This window comes from Oncorhynchus keta, chromosome 28, assembly GCF_023373465.1.
Source record: "Oncorhynchus keta strain PuntledgeMale-10-30-2019 chromosome 28, Oket_V2, whole genome shotgun sequence".
Lineage (NCBI taxonomy): Eukaryota > Metazoa > Chordata > Actinopteri > Salmoniformes > Salmonidae > Oncorhynchus > Oncorhynchus keta.
This window is the reverse complement of record NC_068448.1, coordinates 25,087,015-25,106,274: the sequence shown is the minus strand read 5'-3', so window position 1 is coordinate 25,106,274 and position 19,260 is coordinate 25,087,015. Positions and strand designations below refer to the sequence as shown.

The 19,260-nt window shown below is 47.0% G+C and overlaps 1 protein-coding gene across 6 annotated transcripts in view; it reads left to right on the top strand.

The window, feature by feature from the left end:
* Nucleotides 1–19,260, top strand: part of LOC118360904 (signal peptide, CUB and EGF-like domain-containing protein 3) — a 139,957-nt gene that overhangs the window by 35,884 nt on the left and 84,813 nt on the right. For all 6 annotated transcript variants that reach the window (XM_052485201.1, XM_052485200.1, XM_052485199.1 and 3 more), the window contains exon 3: nt 6,740–6,865. In XM_052485201.1, coding sequence (XP_052341161.1) covers nt 6,740–6,865 — 126 coding nt within the window. The remainder of the gene's footprint in view (nt 1–6,739; nt 6,866–19,260) is intronic.

The window sequence follows — 19,260 nt, the reverse complement described above, 5'->3', positions numbered from 1 at the left end:
GTCCATTGCTGTTCTGGTTAGTGTTTATTGGCTTATTTCACTGTAGAGCCTCTAGTCCTGCTCACATGCAATGACATCTCCTGGTTTCAATGATGTTTCTAGAGACAATATCTCTCTCTTCATCACTCAATACCTAGGTTTACCTCCACTGTATTCACATTCTACCATACCTTTGTCTGTACATTATACCTTGATGCTATTTTATCGCCCCCAGAAACCTCCTTTTACTCTCTGTTCCAAACATTCTAGACGACCAATTCTTATTGCTTTTAGCCGCACCCTTATTCTTCTCCTCCTATGTTCCTCTGGCGATGTAGAGGTGAATCCAGGCCCTGCAGTGCCTAGCTCCACTCCTATTCCCCAGGCGCTCTCTTTTGATGACTTCTGTAACCGTAATAGCCTTGGTTTCATGCATGTTAACATGAGAAGCCTCCTCCCTATGTTTGTTCTATTCACTGCTTTAGCACACTCTGCCAACCCGGATGTTCTAGCTGTGAATCTGAAAGACCACCAAAAATCAGAAATTTTAATTCAAACTACAACCTTTTCAGACAAGATAGAACTGCCAAAGGGGGTGGTGTTGCAATCTACTGCAAAGATAGCCTGCAGAGTTCTGTCCTACTATCCAGGTCTGTACCCAAACAATTTGAACAAGTCTCTCACCGTTGCCGCCTGCTATAGAACACCCTCTGCCCCCAGCTGTGCTCTGGACACCATATGTGAACTGATTGCCCCCCATCTATCTTCAGAGCTCGTGCTGCTAGGCGACCTAAACTCGAACATGCTTAACACCCCAGCCATCGTACAAACTAAACTTGATGCCCTCAATCTCACACAAATTATCAATGAACCTACCAGGTACCCCCCCAAAGCCTTAAACACGGGCACCCTCATAGATATCATCCTAACCAACTTCCCCTCTAAATACACCTCTGCTGTCTTCAACCAAGATCTCAGCGATCACTGCCTTATTGCCTGCATCCGTAATGGGTCAGCGGTCAAACGACCTCCACTCATCACTGTAAAATGCTCCCTGAAACACTTCAGCGAGCAGGCCTTTCTAATCGACCTGGCTGGGGTATCCTGGAAGGATATTGATCTCATCCCGTCAGTAGAGGATGCCTGGATATTTTTTTTAAATGCCTTCCTAACCATCTTAAATAAACATGCCCCATTCAAGAAATTTAGAACCAGGAACTAGGCTAGCTTTTTCAAGCAGAAATTTGCTTCCTGCAACACTAACTCAAAAAAGTTCTGGGACACTGTAAAGTCCATGGATTATAAGAACACCTCCTCCCAGCTACCCACTGCACTGAAGATAGGAAACACTGTCACCACTGATAAATTCACCATAATTTAGAATTTCAATAAGCATTTTTCTACGGCCATGCTTTCCACCTGGCTACTCCTACCCTGGTCAACAGCACTGCACCCCAACAGCAACTCGCCCAAGCCTTCCCCATTTCTCCTTCTCCCAAATCCATTCAGCTGATGTTCTGAAAGAGCTGAAAAATCTGGACCCCTACAAATCAGCCGGGCTAGATAATCTGGACCCTTTCTTTCTAAAATTATCTGCCGAAATTGTTGCCACCTCTATTACTAGCCTGTTCAACCTCTCTTTCGTGTCGTCTGAGATTCCCAAAGATTGGAAAGCAGCTGCGGTCATCCCCCTCTTCAAAGGGGGACCCAAACTGCTACAGACCTATATCTATCCTACCATGCCTTTCTAAGGTCTTCGAAAGCCAAGTCAGATTACCGACCATTTCGAATCTCACCATACCTTCTCTGCTATGCAATCTGGTTTCAGAGCTGGTCATGGGTGCACCTCAGCCACGCTCAAGGTCCTAAACGATATCTTAACCGCCATCGATAAGAAACATTACTGTGCAGCCGTATTCATTGATCTGGCCAAGGCTTTCGACTCTGTCAATCACCACATCCTCATCGGCAGACTCGACAGCCTTGGTTTCTCAAATGATTGCCTTGCCTGGTTCACCAACTACTTCTCTGACAGAGTTCAGTGTGTCAAATCGGAGGGTCTACTGTCCGGACCTCTGGCAGTCTCTATGGGGGTGCCACAGGGTTCAATTCTTGGACCGACTCTCTTCTCTGTATACATCAATGAGGTCGCTCTTGCTGCTGGTGAGTCTCTGATCCACCTCTACGCAGACGACACCATTCTGTATACTTCCGGCCCTTCTTTGGACACTGTGTTAACAACCCTCCAGGCAAGCTTCAATGCCATACAACTCTCCTTCCGTGGCCTCCAATTGCTCTTAAATACAAGTAAAACTAAATGCATGCTCTTCAACCGATCGCTACCTGCACCTACCCGCCTGTCCAACATCACTACTCTGGATGGCTCTGACTTAGAATACGTGGACAACTACAAATACTTAGGTGTCTGGTTAGACTGTAAACTCTCCTTCCAGACCCATATCAAACATCTCCAATCCAAAGTTAAATCTAGAATTTGCTTCCTATTTTGCAACAAAGCATCCTTCACTCATGCTGCCAAACATAACCTTGTAAAACTGACCATCCTACTAATCCTCGACTTTGGCGATGTCATTTACAAAATAACCTCCAATACCCTACTCAACAAATTGGATGCAGTCTATCACAGTGCAATCCGTTTTGTCACCAAAGCCCCATATACTACCCACCATTGCGACCTGTACGCTCTCGTTGGCTGGCCCTCGCTTCATACTCGTCGCAAAACCCACTGGCTCCATGTCATCTACAAGACCCTGCTAGGTAAAGTCCCCCCTTATCTCAGCTCGCTGGTCACCATAGCATCTCCCACCTGTAGCACACGCTCCAGCAGGTATATCTCTTTAGTCACCCCCAAAACCAATTCTTTCTTTGGCCGCCTCTCCTTCCAGTTCTCTGCTGCCAATGACTGGAACGAACTACAAAAATCTCTGAAACTGGAAACACTTATCTCCCTCACTAGCTTTAAGCACCAACTGTCAGAGCATCTTACAGATTACTGCACCTGTACATAGCCCACCTATAATTTAGCCCAAACAACTACCTCTTTCCCAACTGTATTTAATTAATTTATTTATTTTGCTCCTTTGCACCCCATTATTTTTATTTTTACTTTGCACATTCTTCCATTGCAAAACTACCATTACATTGTTTTACTTGCTATATTGTATTTACTTTGCCACTATGGACTTTTTTGCCTTTACCTCCCTTCTCACCTCATTTGCTCACATTGTATATAGACTTGTTTATACTGTATTATTGACTGTATGTTTGTTTTAATCCATGTGTAACTCTGTGTCGTTGTATCTGTCGAACTGCTTTGTTCTATCTTGGCCAGGTCGCAATTGTAAATGAGAACTTGTTCTCAACTTGCCGTAACTGGTTAAATAAAGGTGAAATAAATAAAAATAAAAATAAAAATCTAGAATGTCATTGTATGCTGTAGCGTTAAGCTTTCCCTTCACTGGAACTAAGGGGCCCAGCCAGAACCATGAAAAACAGCCCCAGACCATTATTCCTCCTCCACCAAGCTTTACAGTTGGCACTATGCATTTGGGCAGGTAGCGTTCTCCTGACATACGCCAAACCCAGATTCGTACATCGGATGCCAGATGGTGAAGCGTGATTCATCACTCCAGAGAGCACGTTTCCACTGCGGCGAACTTCACACCATTCCAGCTGACGCTTGGCATTGCGCATGGTGATCTTAGCCTTGTGTGCAGCTGTTCGGCCATGGAAACCCATTTCATGAAGCTCCCGAAGAACATGTTTTGTGCTGACATTGCTTCAAGAGGCAGTTTGGAACTCAGTAGAGTGTTGCAACCGAGGACAGACAATTTTTACATGCTACGAGCTTCAGCGCTCACAGGTCCCGTTCGGTGAGCTTGTGCGGTCTACCACTTTGCGGCTGAGCCGTTGTTGCTCCTAGTCATTTCCACTCCACAATAACAGTGCTCTAGCAGGGCAGACATTTGATGAACTGACTTGTTCGAAAGGTGGCATCCTATGACGGTACCACGTTGAAAGTTACTGAGCTCTGTCAGCAACGGGTGTGGCTGAAATAGCCTGAGTCTGTCTATCCTCTACTCTCTATCCCACATCAGGTACTAGATGAGGATTCTTTGTCTTGGAGGCTAAAGGCGATAATTTACCATACGGTAACGGAGTTAACATCTGCAAAGACCTCATTATGATTGCAGAAACAATTTGATTTTAATGACGGACTCACTCACACACTAATGAACACAAGGGGAGACAGAGAGCTGGTTTCAAGCGCAGGGCGCAGCAGGTGTTTATTGCAAAGGACCACAGGAAGAGGCAGGTAGCTGTGTCCAGGGGCAGGCAGAAGGTCATGCACAGGTGGTCCAATTAGGCAACAGTACAGGCAGGGAAAAGGCTAGTAATGTAGTCCAAGAGATCAGGCAATAGGTAGATAACAGGAAATCCGATAGGCTAAAGTACAGGCGGGGAATAGGCAAAAGGTGTCGTGAGGCAGGCAAAAATGATCATACATGGGAGGAGTAAATCACAGGGAACCCCAGCGCTCCGAAAGACGTATCACAAAACAAACAATACCTCACAGTGATGGGGTGCAAAGAACAGAACTAAATAGTGTGTAAAAATGACATACAGGTGTGTGAACAGGTGATTAGAATTCTGGTGATTAGGATCTGGAGAGTGAGCTGCATTCGGGGGATCTAGGTGTTTGAGAGTGTGTGCTGGAAAGTGGGCTGGAAAGTGAACTGCGTTCAGGGGATCTACGTGTCTGCGGGTGTGAGTTGGAAGCAGACCTGACACACACCAGACACTCCTTTTGTCCCTCTCTCTCTCTCTCTCTCTCTCTCTCTCTCTCTCTCTCTCTCTCTCTCTCTCTCTCTCTCACACACACACACACACACACACACACACACACACACACACACACACACACACACACACACACACACACACACACACACACACACACACACACACACACACACACACACACACACACACACACACACACACACACCCCAAAGCACCCTGTAGATAATGCTTGCATATATACTGGATTGTATACTGCATATTTTTGCCTGTTTCTCTGCATGTTTAACCATGCAATAACACCAATGTTGAGCCTTCTGTATTCAACATTATAATACCATTAACAAATGTAAGCATTCACGGGAACAGTATTTTTACCCTGCTACTATAGGTTCTTAGAATTCTGCTGAGAGAGGAGATAATTAAAGCAAACCAGGGAGAGAGGAGAATAATACATATTCATGTGCTAGTTCTAGATATGGTACTTGCTGATGGGGCCTGACTCATGGTGTGTGGAGGGAACTTTGGTCCTTAGAGTGGTCTCAGGTGACGTGCTGCACCGAGACTCCTATTGGCAGGCTGGCAGACATGAGGCTGGCAACACACCTTGGCAGGGCGCACCCTCTGTCTCAAGATGCCAGGGAGGTTGTCAGGGAGAGCAGGGAACAGGAAACATGACAGGCTGGTTCAGAACCATTCTATCCACTCAATCTAGTCTAGTCCATCAGCAGGGGAACCACTGCAGCTGCATTATGCCTCAGTGCCTCTTAGCAAAGTCCCCTGTCCAAGTCATCACAGAGACCTCTCTCTTTCTCTTTCATTCTCTCTTTCGCTCTCTTGATCTCTCTTTCTTTTCACCCCTAGAACATGATTTAGTTTTTATCTCACTGATATTGCCCGTTGAGTAAATCCACCTGTTTGATAGGAATTTGATGGTGCTGCATTCATGAGTCAAATTGGTCTGTAACAGTCTGAACAATGGAGTTGGGTGGATATAATCATTTTGATCTTGAGAAATGACAGTGTTGTGAACAAAAGGGAGGAAGCCTCCACTCATCGAGGGGATGAGATGCTCTTAGCCTGGGGTAGATGAGAGTGAGACTGGCATTAGTGTCTCCTGTGTGACATCATGGGATGGAGCAGCAGAGCGTTGTGATGGCAGGCAGCTCTGGGAGTTAGAGGGAGAGTGCACTGGTCCAGGCTCAGCCCATTGCTGTCAAGTCAAATCAAGCACTGAGGCAACTGTATCCGTCAGCTGCAAAGAGGAGCTGAACCACCCAGATTGTAAACCCTAAACTCTCTCTCTCTCTCTCTCTCTCTCTCTCTCTCTCTCTCTCTCTCTCTCTCTCTCTCTCTCTCTCTCTCTCTCTCTCTCTCTCCCTCTGTCTCTCTCTCTTTGCCTCTCTCCTACCACTGAATCATATCTCAGCTGTTATCTCCCTGTCTTCATGGACAAATTCACTTTCCCCATCCACAATTACTGTACCCTCTCTGCCTGCCTCTAAAGGTTGAGTCCTTTAGAGGCAGAACTTGACTTACTAATATTTGTAGTACATTACATATATCACATCAGGTCTTGTTTCATACCCATTTACTCCCATCACACCCACTCACTGATTCAGTCTATTCTCATGTGCATCTTTTTTGTATTCTGCTCTTGGATTTGTTGTGCTTATGCAGATTTCATGAGGGATACATGCAACATTTCCGACCTGAATGCAAACAATTGTTGAAATGAAATGCTCCTTAAACATGTCTTACAATTAGCAAAGTTTGTCATACCAATCTATGTTTCATTTGAACAACAACACCCTCTCAGGCTATATGCTGAGTGAAACCAAGGGTGGTGGGGTGCAGGTCAATCATTAACATCCCATAGTCCTTACCCATACCCTTTATCCATTTCATAACCTGTCCCTCTGTCTCTTCCTCCCTGCAGATTTAGACGAGTGTGCGAGTGAGTACAACGGTGGCTGTGTCCATGACTGCATCAACATCCCGGGGAACTACAGGTGCACATGCTATGACGGCTTCCGGCTGGCACACGACGGACACAACTGCCTTGGTGAGTGTGTGTGAGTGCTTCCTGGTGTGTGTTTGCTGATGAACAGATGTATGACCTTGTGTCCTTACAGTCATTTTGCTGGATAGCTCAAGGAGAGAACTATATTGAACAAATATATAAACGCAACATGTAAATATTGGTCCCATGTTTCATGAGCTGAAATAAAAGATCCCAGAAATGTTCCATATGCACAAAAAAGCTTATTTCTCTCATATTTTGTCCACTAATTTGTTTACATCCCTGTTAGTGAGCATTTCTCCTTTGCCAAGATAATCCATCCAACTGACAGATGTGGCATATCAACAAGCTGATTAAACAGCATCATCATTACCCAGGTGCAACGTGCTGAGGACAATAAAAGGCCACTCTAAAATGTAGTTCAGTTTTGTCACACACCACAATGCTACAGATGTCTCAAGTTTTGAGGGAGCATGCAATTGGCATGCTGACTGCAGGAATGTCCACCAGAGCTGTTGCCAGAATATTGAATGTTCATTTCTCTACCATAAGCCACCTCCAACGTTGTTTTAGAGAATTTGGCATTATGTCCAAGCGGCCTCACAACCCACAGACCACGTGTAACCACGCCAGCCCAGAACTTCCACATCTGGCTTCTACATCTGCGGGATCATCTAAGGAATGGGGCTCAACCAGGGCTACGCCCCTGCCCAGTCATGTGAAATCCATAGTTTAGGGCCTCATTTATTTATTTCAAATGACTGTTTTCCTTCTCTGAACTGTAACTCAGTAAAATCTTTGAAACTGTTGCATATCGCGTTTATATTTTTGCACACATAAGGTCCCTGAGTAGGAAATGCTTGGTTTCCTTTCAACGGTACATGTGCAAGTCTTAAATATTGAACTTGACATAATTCATGTTGTTGCATTAATGTATCTTCCAGACTGGATGTCTATCATACCTGAAAAAAGTGCTTTGAGGCTGGGATGATTTATTTGTCATGGCTAATGTGTGACTTTTAGACTACTACCACAGATAGAACAATGAGACAGATATTTCACCGGATGTATAAATGTGAAGCATCCGGTTGGCGTTTCCAGTCACTACCAAATATGGTGATGAGAGGAAGCCATGTGACCAACGGTGGGAGAAGAAGGAGCGAGATAAATTTTGGTCAGTATTCTGCAAAATTTCTCATCAATAAAACATTTGATCTCCATAGAGTTTTCTGTTTCCAAACTAGACTCTGTAATAAACAGAGTGGATTGTGTTTAGTAGACTTTACCCATTTCCATCGTTTGATTAGAAGAGCAAGGGCCAATTTAGTTGTTGCACACGTGCACTTCACAGGGTAGGCAATTCCCTAATGGAAATATGCAAATATGCTAGAACAAGCCAATAGGATCTCACTAGCTTGTGTTTGACTCTGCCCACTTTCTTGCTCGTTCTGCCCACTATGATTAATTTGCTCACATTAAAAAGACAGGGTCTATCTTGGGTTAGTTATAGAAATCTGTTCTACTACTGTAGTTCACTTCTGGTTTCCTGGTCCCACATAGCAGGTAGACTTTGCTCTCACAACTTATTTTTTCCACGTGCGAATAAAGCCTCCTGTTTTTTCAATAGGTCAGGGTAGTACTACAACAGTGTGCCATTCATATCAGCCCCATGGAGCACACCTTTAACTTAAAAGGTTACAGAATTAAGGGAAACTCGTTCTTCTCAGGTGCTAAACATAGCCACCCTCCCTTTTCCTCTCCCCCTCTAATCTTCTCTCCCTCTCTCCACAGTCTCCCACTCCCTTTACCCTCCCTCCCGCTTCCATCTCCCCTCTCCTTCCTCTCCCTCTCTCCACAGTCTCCCACTCCCTTTACCCTCCCTCCCGCTCCCATCTCCCCTCTCCCTCCTCTCCCTCTCCCACAGGCTCCCACTCCCTTTACCCTCCCTCCCGCTCCCATCTCCCCTCTCCCTCCTCTCCCTCTCCCACAGGCTCCCACTCCCTTTACCCTCCCTCCCGCTCCCATCTCCCCTCTCCCTCCTCTCCCTCTCCCACAGGCTCCCACTCCCTTTACCCTCCCTCCCGCTCCCATCTCCCCTCTCCCTCCTCTCCCTCTCCCACAGGCTCCCTCTCCCTGCTCCAAAACCTCAAGCCAAACCTGGCTTCTCCTCTGACAGAAACATTGATTTGAACCTCCTCATGAAACATGTTGTTTGTTGCTGTGTGTTGACCATGAATGAGAATAACTACTCTAATCTGTCATAGACAGGTTATGTGTTGACCATGAATGAGAATAACTACTCTAATCTGTCATAGACAGGTTAAGTGTTGACCATGAATGAGAATAACTACTCTAATCTGTCATAGACAGGTTATGTGTTGACCATGAATGAGAATAACTAATCTAATCTGTCATAGACAGGTTATGTGTTGACCATGAATGAGAATAACTACTCTAATCTGTCATAGACAGGTTAAGTGTTGACCATGAATGAGAATAACTACTCTAATCTGTCATAGACAGGTTATGTGTTGACCATGAATGAGAATAACTACTCTAATCTGTCATAGACAGGTTATGTGTTGACCATGAATGAGAATAACTACTCTAATCTGTCATAGACAGGTTATGTGTTGACCATGAATGAGAATAACTACTCTAATCTGTCATAGACAGGTTATGTGTTGACCATGAATGAGAATAACTACTCTAATCTGTCATAGACAGGTTATGTGTTGACCATGAATGAGAATAACTACTCTAATCTGTCATAGACAGGTTATCTCTCTCTCTCTTCTCTGTAAATCATTGTCTCTCTGTATTATTGTCAGTTTACAAAATGCTTAATTGGTGTAGGATAGAGTGATTATGGGTTGGTGGGGAATGAAAACAGTGTATTCTTTCTAGCATGCTAACATGAACAGTAGATAATTTATCAGCACTTAACCTACAACTTTACTTATCAACATCTGTGGGCGTTAAAAGTCAACAACCACTCATGTATGTTTCTCATGCCCTTAAAGAACTGAAAGTAGCAAAGTGTCTTTCACTCTTTTCTCTCTCTCTCTCTCTCTCTCTCTCTCTCTCTCTCTCTCTCTCTCTCTCTCTCTCTCTCTCTCTCTCTCTCTCTCTCTCTCTCTCTCTCTCTCTCTCTCTCTCTCTCTCTCTCCTAACTCAAAACGAGTGTACAGTCTGAAGCAGGGTTATTTTCCAAGTCATTTAGCATGGCCTATTTATTTGTGTGTGGATCATTTGCTATGCTGTGGATGAGCTCTTCCCTTGCATGCAGGTGTGTAACTGGAGTATCTGCGGTTGTAAGCCTGCTGCCTCTTCAGGCCAAGCTTCCATCAATCCCTTTGATATATTTCCCTCTGTCTTATCATCCATGCAATTGTTTTATGTGCAGGCAAACACACGCACAGACAAACACAAACACGCACGCAATCAGAGTACACACCCTTGCATAAACGCACCCTTGCACATACTCACACACACACATAGTTCTCTATTCAATTGTTTGTTTGTGTGTGTGTGTTCATGTGAGGATGATTTGTTACATGTGTATCATCCTATAAATATTCCTGCCATGGTTCTACTTCAGTGTTCTTCACAGATGACCTGTTGGCCAGCAGGCAGAGAAATCATCCAACTGACCCTGCTTTTTCTGTTTCCTCTCCCTCCCTCCCAGGTCTCTGCAGGTTTTCATGGATTTAGATGTATAACATTAGTCCTTGTCCTTCTGCATTACACATGGTGTCACTGGTATTAAGCCGTAGTTAGTCCCCCCACAGATGTAAATAACAAGTGGATGAACCATCATTGAATCATTTGAATCATTTGACCTCCCATAGAGACAGTGCAATAACACGTTCAATGAAACAGATGTAACTTATTTTCCACGCATTCAACGATTAACAAATGTAAAGCATGTAATTAGTGCTGAACTACTCTGAGTGGGTAAGGCATTTTATGGTGCTGAAAAGGTTTCTCATCTCCGAGCGCCACCTATTATTTCTCAGCAATTACCCTTGGAAAGAAAACCTTACACATCCCCGCTCCAGAATGCTAAGAGATTCATCCTTACCACAGAAACAGGGGAAGAAGAAGCATTGGTGGGGGTTTCATGTTACCTCTCAATTTCCTACAGGTTTAAGTGCTTTTAGACCCCTTCAATAAGATTACTTCTACTGGCCTGTAACTGGAGTGGCTGTGCAGCTGGTGCCCAAAGGAGATCAGACCTAATTGAGGCTCTGGCTAGTGGGTTGGAGAACAGACTGACACCTGGACAAGACAGGACAGATGTATCACTTTAATCAGTGAGTGATTCACCTGAACTGATCCTCCAAAGTTCACATAGAGCCAAGTCCCTTTCGCTCTTACCAACAGAAAAATCGACTGTTTAACACCTGAGGTTGACGATTCACATGCTTGGAATGGCTTTGATTCCCTCACTCCTCTACTCTCCTGTTGCCCTCTCTCACATGGCTGTGGCCCTGGCACTTCCTCTCCTCTCCTCTCCTCTCCTCTCCTCTCCTCTCCTCTCTCCTCTCCTCTCCCTCTCCTCTCCTCTCCTCTCCTCTCCTCTCCCTCTCCTCTCCTCTCCTCTCCTGTTGCCCTCTCTCACACTGCCCTGGCCTCTCCTCTCCTCTCCTGTTGCCCTCTGTCACATGGCCCTGGCCCCTCCTCTCCTCTCCTGTTGCCCTCTGTCACATGGCCCTGGCCCCTCCTCTCCTCTCCTGTTGCCCTCTGTCACATGGCCCTGGCCCCTCCTCTCCTCTCCTGTTGCCCTCTCTCACACGGGCCTAGCCCTCCTCTCCACTCCTGTTGCCCTCTGTCACATGGCCCTGGCCCCTCCTCTCCTCTCCTGTTGCCCTCTCTCACACGGGCCTAGCCCTCCTCTCCTCTCCTGTTGCCCTCTGTCACACTGCCCTGGCCCCTCCTCTCCTCTCCTGTTGCCCTCTGTCACATGGCCCTGGCCCCTCCTCTCCTCTCCTGTTGCCCTCTGTCACATGGCCCTGGCCCCTCCTCTCCTCTCCTGTTGCCCTCTGTCACATGGCCCTGGCCCCTCCTCTCCTCTCCTGTTGCCCTCTCTCACACTGCCCTGGCCCCTCCTCTCCACTCCTGTTGCCCTCTCTCACACGGGCCTAGCCCTCCTCTCCTCTCCTGTTGCCCTTCTGTCACACGGCCCTGGCCCCTCCTCTCCACTCCTGTTGCCCTCTCTCACACGGGCCTAGCCCTCCTCTCCTCTCCTGTTGCCCTCTGTCACATGGCCCTGGCCCCTCCTCTCCTCTCCTGTTGCCCTCTCTCACACGGGCCTAGCCCTCCTCTCCTCTCCTGTTGCCCTCTGTCACATGGCCCTGGCCCCTCCTCTCCTCTCCTGTTGCCCTCTCTCACACTGCCCTGGCCCCTCCTCTCCACTCCTGTTGCCCTCTCTCACACGGGCCTAGCCCTCCTCTCCTCTCCTGTTGCCCTTCTGTCACACGGCCCTGGCCCCTCCTCTCCACTCCTGTTGCCCTCTCTCACACGGGCCTAGCCCTCCTCTCCTCTCCTGTTGCCCTCTGTCACATGGCCCTGGCCCCTCCTCTCCTCTCCTGTTGCCCTCTCTCACACGGGCCTAGCCCTCCTCTCCTCTCCTGTTGCCCTCTGTCACATGGCCCTGGCCCCTCCTCTCCTCTCCTGTTGCCCTCTCTCACACTGCCCTGGCCCCTCCTCTCCTCTCCTGTTGCCCTCTCTCACACTGCCCTGGCCCCTCCTCTCCTCTCCTGTTGCCCTCTGTCACACGGCCCTAGCCCCTCCTCTCCTCTCCTGTTGCCCTTCTGTCACACGGCCCTGGCCCCTCCTCTCCTCTCCTGTTGCCCTCTGTCACACGGCCCTAGCCCCTCCTCTCCTCTCCTGTTGCCCTCTGTCACACGGCCCTAGCCCCTCCTCTCCTGTTGCCCTCTCTCACACGGTCCTGGACACTCCTCTACTCTCCTGTTGCCCTCTGTCACATGGCCCTGGCCCCTCCTCTCCTCTCCTGTTGTCCTCTGTCAGACGGCCCTAGCCCCTCCTCTCCTCTCCTGTTGCCCTCTCTCACACGGTCCTGGCCACACCTCTACTCTCCTGTTGCCCTCTCTCACACGGCCCTAGCCCCTCCTCTCCTCTCCTGTTGCCCTCTGTCACACGGCCCTAGCCCCTCCTCTCCTGTTGCCCTCTCTCACACGGTCCTGGCCACTCCTCTACTCTCCTGTTGCCCTCTGTCACATGGCCCTCTCCTCTCCTGTTGTCCTCTGTCAGACGGCCCTAGCCCCTCCTCTCCTCTCCTGTTGCCCTCTCTCACACGGTCCTGGCCCCTCCTCTCCTCTCTTGTTGTCCTCTGTCAGACGGCCCTAGCCCCTCCTCTCCTGTTGCCCTCTCTCATACGGGCCTAGCCCTCCTCTCCTCTCCTGTTGCCCTCTGTCAGATGGCCCTAGCCCCTCCTCTCCTTTCCTGTTGCCCTCTCTCACACGGTCCTGGTCTCTGCCAGCAGGGGTTGCTGTGTCTGCTAGTCAGGCCAGGGGCCAGGTTGGGCTAGGCAGGAGTCGCAAACGAGACGTCATTCTGGCCCCCACCTACCGGCCAGCTCCACATGACTTCTGGTAATTGGCTCTAGCAGTGTTAATGATGTTGGGCGGCAGTGGCAGGCGGCAGAGCCCTACACACCTCACAAAGACATCAGGAAGTCAAGAATTCAGGTGGAAGCAATGTGATGTCACAGCACAGTGAATCTGTGCATGTGGAGTAAGATGTCTCTGTGGGTCGCTGTATAATTTACCTCATGGTACGCTCTGTAGTCATTGATGTCTCGAGATCTCTACGACGATGCACACTGTAGTGAAGAAGTGAAGCGGAAACAATGTTATTATATTCTTTATGAGCGAAATTATTTTTTTCTTTGAATTCAATTCAAAACACACATTCGCATAAGAATCAAAAGCAAATGCATGATGTCCAGTATTCTCCACTAAGGTACAAATGTCCCCACATTGATGAGCTATGTGGTTTCTTCTACATGGTTCTCTAGAACCCCGTTGGTACGGTCCATTGGAATTGCTCAAGTAGGGATATGTGGTGCCAAAAACTGTATCATTAACTTCTGTACAAGTACCCCCTGATGGATTTATAGCTACCAAACCACAAATCATATCTTTACTAACCTTTGGCCCCGGCAGAAAACCCTGTCTGTCTGTGTTCTCTGGAAGGAGAAGCACTGCATGGCTGCCCCTGTTCCTAACCTTCCATCACTTCCTCTCCATATCTCTCTCTCTCTAAATTCAATTCAAGTTGCTTTATTGGCATGGGAAACATATGTTTACATTGCCAAAGCAATTGAAGTGGATCAACAAACGTGAAATAAACAATAAAAAGTGAACAGCAAATATTATATTCACACAAGTTCCAAAAGAATATAGACATTTCAAATGTTATATAATGTCTATCTATATACAGTGTTTTAACGATGTGCAAATAAAGTTTTTTCAAAAGTAAAATAAATCAACATAAATATGGGTTGTATTTACAAGGGTGTTTGTTCTTCACTGGGTCAACAGGTCTCAAATCTTGCTGCTGTTATTGCACACTATGGTATTTCACCCAATAGATATGGGACTTTATCAAAATTGGGTTTGTTTTCAAATTCATTGTGGCTCTGTGTAATCTTAGGGAAATATGTGTCTCTAATATGGTCATACATTTGGCAGGAGGTTAGGGAGTGCAGCTCAGTTTCCACCTAATTTTGTGGGCAGTGTGCACATAGCCTGTCTTCTCTTGAGAGCCAGGTCTGCCTGTGGCAACCTTTTTTAATCTCTCTCTCTCTCTCTCTCTCTCTCTCTCTCTCTCTCTCTCTCTCTCTCTCTCTCTCTCTCTCTCTCTCTCTCTCTCTCTCTCTCTCTCTCTCTCTCTCTCTCTCTCTCGCTCTCTCTCTCTCCTGCTCTCTCTCTCTATGCGGCTGCGTTTGCTTTGTTCTGTTGTCTCTCCCTGCTTCATTGGACAGTGTGTTTCCTCTGGTTCTTCTTCAACAACATATGCAGCCATACACAGGTCCTCTTTCTGACCTAGGGTCAACTCCTCAATGATGTAACACTGAAACCCAACCTCTTTCTGACCTAGGGTCAACTCCTCAATGATGTAACACTGAAACCCAACCTCTTTCTGACCTAGGGTCAACTCCTCAATGATGTAACACTGAAACCCAACCTCTTTCTGACCTAGGGTCAACTCCTCAATGATGTAACACTGAAACCCAACCTCTTTCTGACCTAGGGTCAACTCCTCAATGATGTAACACTGAAACCCAACCTCTTTCTGACCTAGGGTCAACTCCTCACTGATGTAACACTGAAACCCAACCTCTTTCTGACCTAGGGGTCAACTCCTCAATGATGTAACACTTAAACTCAACCTCTTTCTGACCTAGGGTCAACTCCTCACTGATGTAACACTGAAACTCAACCTCTTTCTGACCTAGCGTCAACTCCTCAATGATGTAACACTGAAACCCAACCTCTTTCTGACCTAGGGTCAACTCCTCACTGATGTAACACTGAAACCCAACCTCTTTCTGACCTAAGGTCAACTCCTCAATGATGTAACACTGAAACCCAACCTCTTTCTGACCTAGGGTCAACTCCTCAATGATGTAACACTGAAACCCAACCTCTTTCTGACCTAGGGTCAACTCCTCAATGATGTAACACTGAAACCCAACCTCTTTCTGACCTAGGGTCAACTCCTCAATGATGTAACACTGAAACTCAACCTCTTTCTGACCTAGGGTCAACTCCTCACTGATGTAACACTGAAACTCAACCTCTTTCTGACCTAGCGTCAACTCCTCAATGATGTAACACTGAAACCCAACCTCTTTCTGACCTAGGGTCAAGTCCTCACTGATGTAACACTGAAACCCAACCTCTTTCTGACCTAAGGTCAACTCCTCAATGATGTAACACTGAAACCCAACCTCTTTCTGACCTAGGGTCAACTCCTCAATGATGTAACACTTGATTATCCTCAGTCATCTTCCGTCAATGGAGAGCATGAACTACTGTATAGTCAAAGTATTCACTGTTATTCTGTTTCAACCTCAAACCAAAGTTGTCTGCATGAAATGTCCTTATTCTCTCATGTGATAATACCATTCCCATGGCAACAGCCCTCTGACTAAGTGTTTTCTCCCCAATCTATTGTGACAGCTTTGAGTGATCGCTTGGTTGAGCCTGTACCTCTAATCCCCAGGGATCTTGTTCTAAGGCTGGCTAATCAAACTGCCAGGATTCAGCCTGATGTATTATTGACCAGGGGGCTGATGGGAAAGTCCAGTCATCAGAGAGCCTCACGTTGATTCACTCCATCCTCACTCTTTGAAGCATGCATCCTTTGATGCATCACTTTTAAGTGCTTTTGTTACACTTTAAATGGTACTGTAACATGACTAGATTCAGACAGATAGTGTTTTATTCTCTTCTGGACATAAGTAGATTACTTTACCCTCACTGTTCCCCTATGGTCATCATGTGGGTCAGTCTGTTGGCTATCTGAGAGGGAGCCCAGATAATGATGCATTGGTTAATCCCTCTACTCTCCTAGCATGGCCAAGAGGAAAGGCTATCACTCCTCTTGTTTGATTCAGGGGAAATCACAAAGTCTAGGCTCTTAGTAATAAACCTCCCCTCCACCATCTCTCCATTGCAGATACCCAGAGCTATCTAGTCGGGTACCCTCCCAGTGCAATCAATTTGCTGTTGTTGTGACACACACAGATCAGGTTTGGGCATGGAGGCTTTCCACAGTCCAGGAGGTGGAGATGGAGGGTGGAGTGATGAGTTGCAAGGGAGGAGGAGGATTTGGGTTTGGTGTATTAGCTGGCTCCCGAAGAGGATATCAACACTCTCTTTCCCTCAGGATTGTTCAGCCCCATTCACCATGACATGAACAATTCCATCTGAGCCGACTGGCAGGGGAAAGTCAAGCCTGGGGTTGGTCTTTAGGGATGTAAGCACCCAGCAGACAGCCAGCCGTCAGGCTGCACACGTCTGGGCCTCTTGTCTTCTTGGCACAAGCCTGTTCACCCCAAACACACATCCTGGGGTTTGTTTTTAAAATACTTCCAGACTTCTTTTGGAGGAACTGAGGAATACCATTTGGTATGACCAAAGCTCATTTTTCATTTATGGGATAACTGAGTGAGACAGTGGGAGTTCAGGCTCTCTGTGTATATTTACCAAAAATCGTTACCTGAGCGACGAGCGCATCGTTGGAGGCTGGGTTTCAATCAAAGCAGCATTAGCTTTGTTTATATCGTGTTAGTATGACAACAAGCTGTTCCACTGAATTCAAATCTAAATACAGCCTAAGCAAAGCCTTGTTTGTTTTTGTGTGTTGTGGTCACGCTAGTCAGGGTTTAAATCCTCCTGAGTAAAAGTGACCTGAACAGACAACACTACACATTGGCTTAACCTAAGGAAGTGCATTGATTAAGCAACACAAAGTATCTCTAGTCTAGTAGCACTCCCACTTCTCTGAGTTCAGTTTCTCACCCACACAGCTAACCGACAGAGAGCATGCGTGGCCTCAAGCAACACATCAACGTGTGCATCCTCCTGCTGACAAGTGCCTGATTAGTGCTGTGTGTTTGTTTACACGTGGCCAGTGTCTGTGTGCACTGAGTGCTCCTCTCAGAGCGTCTCGGCTCGGTTCAAACCTGGCGCCGTGGTCACCGTTCAGTGAAGAGGGTGGAAAGAGTCATGTCATTGAACTCCAGCAGCAATGGAGAGGAAAGAGGAAATCCTCTAATCCTGTTTAAAAGAGAAAGGATCTTGTTTTAATTTGTGACTATGCTCCTCCCTCCCTCCCTCCCTCCCTCCCTCCCTCCCTCCCTCCCTCCCTCCCTCCCTCCCTCCCTCCCTCCCTCCCTCCCATCTACCGATGCTCAGCGAAGCCAAAGGGATGTTTATCCTCATAATGTCTCCTTCACCTACCAGAGCAGCTCAGACAGCATGCCTTCAGACTGGCCCTTACTGCTGCCTTATTAGGTAGTGTGTGTTTCTTAAACCCCTGTAAATGAAAAGCACAAATAGGGTGAATGGCCGGCCTCGGTCTCACCTCCTCATTTCTCTGGGATGTCTGCTCTGGTCTGGACCACAAAGACTTCTGTCTGTCTGCCTGTGTCTGCCTGCCAGCCTGCCTGCCTGCCTGCCTTCCTGTCTGTCTGTCTGCCGGTTGTGTCTGTTGAAACACAAATCTTGGTCAGCACTGAGGAGGAGATACACATAGTTTTCTATTTTTCTCCTCAAAACTCTGGTGCTGGGTCAGCAAGAAATGCCCAGAGAGTCACTGAACCCTTTTAGAAAAAAGACGAACGCGTCTCCAGAATACGGCTTGAGGAGGTTCTGTAACTCAATCGCCATGTTTACACGGCTCCGAAGCTCAGCACAAGGCCAAATGTTATATATACAGTCAAGGCTATCTGAGAAACCAGCGGACATGGCTTCCGCAAACACAACCAATCTCTTAATCTTCCCATTTCCCCCTCTCCTCCTCGCAGCGAATTGAGGGATAGAAAGGAGAGATGTCTCATTTTTCTGAACTGAGGCAGCCCTTTTGACTTCATTAAGACGTTATTCCATCCTCTACAGATATTTTTTTTGTTAACGTTTTAAATCCAAATAAATGAGCACTTCTCCTGGCCATGCCAGAATCCCTTTCCACTTGGAAATATTTGCTTTGGATGCCAGCCTTGCCCAGCACAAAACACGGGCAATTCATGGAGCTATTTTAACAGGAGAGATCTACTGACATGTGATGCCTCATTTGAAGGGATGAAGGAATCAGGAAATGAAGCCATCATTAATGCACTGGGGGTTTGGAAAGATATTTCCTTTTTGAGGCTGACTGCGTATTTGGTGTGCATTTTTGCATGTGTCATGAGTGGTATGTCTGTGTGTGTTTGTGTGTGTGTGTGTGTGTGTATGTGTGCGCGCTCTCGTGTACACTCATACTTGTGTGTGAGCCCACTTGTGTTGGTGTGTGTATTTGGGCATATGTTTCATGGGGGTTGGTGTTTGGCTTTACAGTTTATCTGCAAAGGTGCAGCTGCAGGTTCCTTGCAGCTAAACTGATAGGTGTCACCGCTGCCAGTCTCCCTCTCTCTCACTGTGGAGAAAGACTCTGGCAAGTCAAAGCCAAAGCAGCTGCACTGAGGCTACGGTGGATTGCAGCTCTGCTTAAATGGGGCACATTACTCCACCACGAAATGACTCCAACTTCTTTAACCTTCATAGACCCTCCAGTCTGTCCTTATAACACTAAGTGTATTTAGCATCTCTTTTCAAGGATGCAGGGACAGACACGCCACCTGGATGGCAGTTGTGCTCAGGTTTTCCCAGTGGGCCTGAGTGACATGATGACATTGTTTTGAG